The 6,106-nt window shown below is 43.0% G+C and overlaps 1 protein-coding gene across 1 annotated transcript; it reads left to right on the top strand.

Annotated features, from left to right (window-relative positions):
* Positions 1 to 903: 903 nt before the first annotated feature.
* CSNK2B (casein kinase 2 beta) lies at positions 904 to 5,985 on the top strand. The gene is made up of 7 exons (XM_063122356.1): positions 904 to 1,014; positions 1,511 to 1,593; positions 1,917 to 2,019; positions 3,414 to 3,529; positions 3,747 to 3,822; positions 4,136 to 4,325; positions 5,626 to 5,985. Exons 2-7 carry the CDS (start codon positions 1,522 to 1,524, stop codon positions 5,714 to 5,716), a joined length of 648 nt encoding a protein of 215 aa, XP_062978426.1. The 5' UTR covers positions 904 to 1,014; positions 1,511 to 1,521; the 3' UTR covers positions 5,717 to 5,985.
* Positions 5,986 to 6,106: the final 121 nt, after the last annotated feature.

The raw sequence follows: 6,106 nt of genomic DNA, 5'->3' as shown, positions 1-6,106 counted from the left end.
CTCTGTTGAGTTTATTCTCTACTGCCTTCTGCTGGGCTGTTCAGTAGCTTGACTGCTCCATAAAAGGGTAGTTACGCTTTTCTTGGGAAGACGTCTCACTTAACCGGTCTTACTTCTGAGTAGACCTATAAAGGATTGCATTCTCAAATGTTTCCCCCACTCTGATCTTTCCGCACCTCGCATTCTCTTACTGTTAGTTCTTCCCCGTCCGACTTTTGCACCCAGTTGTGTGGATGAGATCAAATTTCCCTTCGCCGTACAATGTCTTCCCATTCCGTCTATAAATACATGTCCTGTTCCGTCTGTACCTCGCCCGCGAGATCCAGTTTTCATTCGACAGGCTATGCCCTTTCGTTTTTTTCATCCGACAAACGGTGCGGGTGTGGGAGGGTTAAGCCCGCTCCGCGCTGCGGTGCTAATAGCTCCCCACATCCCACACCCTATTTGTATGAGACAGCTGGAGCTAGGATTACAATTCTGATTCTTTGCTCGTGATAGTCGGCACTGGGGATCCTTAAACTCCCACCCTGTGCAGAATAAGTTTCTAAGAATTCTGGACAACTATTCTCAAAACGTTTAGGCATGTTTATCTGAGCAAGGAGGCATACTTGAACTACATTTGCCACAATGCACTACTAGAGTTGGTATAATAAAGACTTTCCTTCTTCTGTGGTCACTTAGACGTCTCTCACTGGTTGTCTGGGAATGGTAGTTTTGCAGAATACCCGTTCTTTCCAAAAGAGCTGATGCTTAAAAGTCATTTGGACTACGAATTCCACCGTGCTTCGCGCCACAACACAATCTTTTAACTTCCTACGCCGTTGCATGCTGGGATTTGCAGTTCTTCCTTTCTGTTGGCTTATGCTATCCCCACTCTGAAGCACTACAATCCCGTGATGCCTTTCCATCGGCGAGAGTAGCGCGTGCGCGGTTGAAGCTGGCAGAGGCCTTAGAGGTCCAAAACGCTTGTTTGCACCCCGTGTTCCTCTCCTTGAGGCAATTGTGCCCCCTGGGGTGAGTTTTTGGGGTGTCGATTTAATGAGTTATTTTGATGAAAGTAAAGGGGAGGAATTTCGGGCAATGGAATTGGCCCTACAAGGTTAAGGGAGGGCATGGGGATGTCTGTACCATGGCTTAAAAAAACAGGAAGGGGAGGAAGAGTTGTGTTGTCCGCTTATTTCTTGCAAAAATGTAGGGTGCGGGTAGAGATTAAGCTATTCTGCAAAGGGAATTCTTCCCAATTGTGAGGAGGAAGAGATATTCCGTTCTAGCTGGATGGAACAGGCTAAGGATTCTCGTCTGCCACTGGTTTCCATGTACAGCCCCAGGAGAGTGTTTCTTCTGTTAATGTGGAGCGAGGTGGAGAAGTGGCTGAAAATCACAATGCTTACAGAAGTGCTTTGAAAGGGCGGTAATTCACAAAAGAGTCATTTGTGGGGTAAATTCAGCTGGAGGAGCAGATTGGTGAGTGGTGGTGAAACTGGGTGCTCATGCCCCTTTCTATCTCTAGAGGACGGGAAGATGAGTAGCTCTGAGGAAGTATCCTGGATTTCCTGGTTCTGTGGCTTGCGTGGCAATGAGTTCTTCTGTGAGGTGAGTTGGAAAAAAGAGTTTGCTGAAGGCATATCTGGGCTTTGCCAGTGACGGGTCTGGAGCTGGGAAATGTGATCCCCGCTCCCTAGAATATGCAGTGGCGAGAAGATTCACTTTGGACAAGGACACCTAGGTTTCCTGTGGGAAGGAAGGCTCTTGTAGGTTAATTAGGAGTTGTGGTATATTTAGGAGGTTGTTTACTTGGTAGAATTTATTGGGATTGAAGGAATTTGAGAAATCAAAGGAACTGAGGAAATGTGAGAAAACAGGCTGTGGCTCATTTGGTTAATCCGAGGTTCCAGTATTTTGCATCTCTGTTCTAGGTGGATGAGGACTACATCCAAGACAAGTTCAACTTAACTGGTCTCAATGAGCAAGTTCCTCACTACCGCCAGGCCTTGGATATGATTCTTGATTTAGAACCAGGTGAGAGATGGGGTTTCTTGATGTACTGAAGATAATCACATCTTGGATCGCTTGACATCAATGGGGTTTCAAGCTCACCATAGTCCTGTTCAGGTCCTCTGTACCTGTGGGTACTGCACACATGAACAGGCTTCTGAAAAAGTGTCTGCCCTGCCCCCACATCCCAGTGTGTGCCACCACCACCGGCTTATGCACAATTGGCATCAGTCTGAAGGGTCCTGCACATGTATAGATGTATTTTTAGCCAAGATGTGTGGCCAGCATGTGCATCAGTGTCTTGAGGGCAGAGCTAACTTGGAAGCCCTTTCACATGTTCAATACCAATGGGCTTCTAGGTTGTACAGTTGGACCACTTGAAAAGTTTTGATTGCTGTGCAGAATTATTTTTGTAGCAAAAGATGAGATTTTTTTTAGAGTGGAAGTTAACTAATCCTCTCTTTTGGATTTTTTTTTTTTAATGTGAAGTTGTCTCAAATCAGTGATCCCTACGTATTATACAGCAAGGCTTTCAGAAAACTTTCCTTTATGAAGATAAACAGGATCGCTTATTGGCTAATAATAATATATTGTGCCATGTAAATTCCTATTATATGATAAAAAGACACCTGAAGACCAGCAATCAACTTAAGACCAGTAATAACGTTAAGTTTGTTTTTAATGGACCCCAGAATTGTTGTTTTAAATGGATACTGTTGTTGTTTTTTAAAATTTTTGTGTACTTTTAATGTTTACTATTTTTAATTGTTGTAAACCGCCCAGAGAGCTTCGGCTGGGGGGCGGTATATAAATGTAATAAAATAAATAAATAATAAGCAGAGGCTATTTAGAACTGACATGTGATAAAGATTTGTTTAGTCAACTTATTCTTTTAATGCATCTAATGTATCTGGTTTATATGGCTGAAACGGCTGTTTTTAATGATGCACTGGTTTTAAACATTTGAATTAGTTGTATGTATTTTATGGTGTTTTTATTTGTGTTGTACCCTGCCTCGATCCAGAGGGAGAGGCGGGAAACAATTATGATGATGATGATGATGATGATGATGATATTTGATTTTCAGATATACTGTAAATCTGGGGAAATTAGTGAATATATTTTATCACTGAATTATATTGTAGAATACAATTAGAATTTGATAGTACAATATTTTACAATTAGTAGAATAGGAAGGGGGTAAAAGACATTATAGTATTGCTCATGTACATATGTAGTACCAGAATTAAAGTTTAATGTGGCTTAAGAAGCTGTTCATATCAGATGTTACTTCAACACTGGACTAGAGTAAATGACCTGGAAACCTTCATTCCTTTCTATAAGTGCCGCTGTGGCATTGTTGTAAGATACACTCTATCTTTCTTTAATAGGCTTTTGTCTTTCCTCTCCTATTGTAGATGAGGAGCTTGAGGACAATCCTAACCAGAGTGACTTGATTGAACAGGCAGCTGAAATGCTCTATGGGCTCATCCATGCTCGCTACATCCTCACAAACCGTGGCATTGCTCAAATGGTGAGTGTCTATGCTGTTGTATAAACAGTCACCCTATAACTTATTCCTTAATGCTCTGAAGCAACCAATGTCAGATCAGAGGCAATGAAGCCATACCACAATATCATCTTGATGGCTGGCTTAACTGTACGGCTATCCTATTGTACTTTTGCTTGCCTCTTTTTCATTTTATAGATTATCTAGTTTCTATTGCTGACACTTTATTCCCTTTTCCTAGCTTGAAAAATACCAGCAAGGAGACTTCGGCTACTGTCCTCGAGTTTATTGTGAGAACCAGCCTATGCTGCCCATTGGTAAGCATGCATATATTGGGACATATGGGGTTGGAAGCTAATGGGAAGGGTTTAAAGTTGAAGTACATTTCAGAATAATTCAGGAGTTCAAGTGAAATCTAGTGAACTACAGAGGATCAGGAAAGATAAAGACTTATGGTGGGGAGCCTTGAGTATAGGCTCTTTCAGAGTTATACTGTTGAATCATTATCTGCAAGATGATCTTGGGGTTGATGCTGGAAACCAAGTTGGTGGATCTGATCCCAGAAGCCAAATCATGTGGCTTCTTTGAACCACCTCATTTCTTAACTTTTACCTTCTTCTTCACTCTTAGGCTTATCTGATATCCCAGGGGAGGCCATGGTCAAACTATACTGCCCTAAGTGCATGGATGTCTACACCCCCAAATCTTCCCGTCACCATCATACAGATGGGGCCTATTTTGGGACTGGCTTCCCTCACATGTTGTTTATGGTGCACCCCGAGTATCGGCCGAAGCGGCCAGCCAACCAGTTTGTGCCCAGGTAAGAGCCTCCCAAAAGATGTCCGGTGGAAATGATCCAGGAGAGTGTGGGGAACATGGGTTTAGGATTTTTTTCCCTGCTGTGAATTTCAGCCAACCAGGTCTAGATTTTCTCTGCTATTTCCATTAGGTGCTTGTTCTACATATCCTCCTCAGCTATGCTGCTTGGGGGGCCAGTCATAGCTAGCTATGATGCCACTCATCTCTCTCCACATGCTTTGGCCAAAGAGGGTTCAGCCCTCTGACTGATCCTCTCAGTACTAAGGCATGTGGATGTGCCAGAGACTTCTGAGGTTAAGCATCTTTGGGGCATCCTCTCCTTTAGTGGTGGGATAGAAGCCTGAAAGCAGAACTCCCTTTTGACTGGGCCAGTGGCAATCTCAGCTGTCCTTCTCAGCTCACTGGCATTCATTCCTGTGCTGGAATGGAGAGCTGCCTCAGAGGCCTTTGCATCATTGGAAGGGCCTGGCTTTTAGCACTGGAAAGATTGAGACGGCCTGGCTCAGAAGTGGCATCTAATTCTATATTGAGTTTAAGATGGGCTGCCCTTATTTCCAAAAATGTGCTCAGGAAATCGGGCAGGCCAGGCTCAACACAGCACACCTGAGAGTTGTGTGCTGTTTCTCAGATAGGCACCTGCCTAGCATTTCTAGCAGTGGGAATCCCATCTCAGAAAGTGCATGTGACTCAGGTGTACTCCATGAGCTTGGGCTGAGCAGTCCTTGAGAGGCAATACAGCCCAGTCAGACACCAATTTGAATTGGCATGTCTTTCAGCTAGCAGATGCTATGGACCTTCAATTGGCCTTGCTGGTCTTGAGATTAAACAGAGCTTCATTTCAGTGGCTACAACATTTTCTCTAGTTTTTATCATAGTCAATGAAATTCTGGAGTCCTGCTCCAGGTTTCCTCTCTTTCCCCTCTTGAGAAGAGTAGCTAGCATCTATATTGAGAATTCGTTCTATAGAATGTTTTCTTTCCTCTTGAATTTGAATCCAGCTGTCAGTAGGGATCAAGCCTTTCTTTTCTTTTGGCTTCCTTGGGACTCTTCAGCAGTTCTCTCCCTCCCCAAAGGCTTGTAAATATAATTTCAGGCCTTTTCCTATTTCTGACTGTTAAGTCAGAGACTTCCCTAATTTTTTTTAAAAAAGAATCTGAGATTCCTCTCTCTCATTACTTCTGGTGGTTGTTCACTTTGAAGTATGTACATCTTTTAAACTGAAATATCTGGTGGCTGTTTGAGCAGGCCTTTTCTCTGTTCCCTCCTACTGCTATTTTAACCCCTCCACATTTCTATTCCAGACTTTATGGATTCAAGATCCACCCTATGGCTTACCAGCTGCAGCTTCAGGCCGCCAGCAATTTCAAGAGCCCAGTCAAAACTATCCGTTGATCTTCTGCGTCCAGGTGCCCAGGGCCCTTCCCCAGTCAGGGCTGCTCATTCTTTGATTTTGGTGATGTCCCCTGTGGACTATTCTTTGTCACCCCCCAGCCTGATTTTTAGTCTCATTTCTGGTGTGTGGTTTAAATTAATAATAAACAATTTCTGTTACTTCCCAGAAACACAGACTGTGACAGACAAATTCAGTAACCAACTTGAATGTCATAATTTTGTGGGGATTTTTTTCTTTTTAAAAAATAAAATACATTAAAAATGTAAAAGATGAGGATTTGATTTTTCCTTGGTCTGAGAGGGAGGAGTAGATAGTGAGAAGAAGGAGTGGGGGGAAAGACAACACATTAAAGAAGAGAGTGAAAATAGATCTGATTATGTGGAAATGCT

Source organism: Elgaria multicarinata, chromosome 3, assembly GCF_023053635.1.
Source record: "Elgaria multicarinata webbii isolate HBS135686 ecotype San Diego chromosome 3, rElgMul1.1.pri, whole genome shotgun sequence".
Taxonomy (NCBI): Eukaryota; Metazoa; Chordata; class Lepidosauria; order Squamata; family Anguidae; genus Elgaria; species Elgaria multicarinata.
This window is presented reverse-complemented; position numbering and strand designations above follow the sequence as displayed.

Excerpts from the sequence above, each read along its gene's own strand:
- CSNK2B (XM_063122356.1), top strand. The coding sequence starts at position 1,522 with ATGAGTAGCTCTGAGGAAGTATCCTGGATTTCCTGGTTCTGTGGCTTG. Across the intron at positions 1,594-1,916 it reads GCAATGAGTTCTTCTGTGAG|GTGGATGAGGACTACATCCA; the intron begins GTGAGTTGGAAA and ends TCTCTGTTCTAG. Across the intron at positions 2,020-3,413 it reads GATTCTTGATTTAGAACCAG|ATGAGGAGCTTGAGGACAAT; the intron begins GTGAGAGATGGG and ends CTCCTATTGTAG.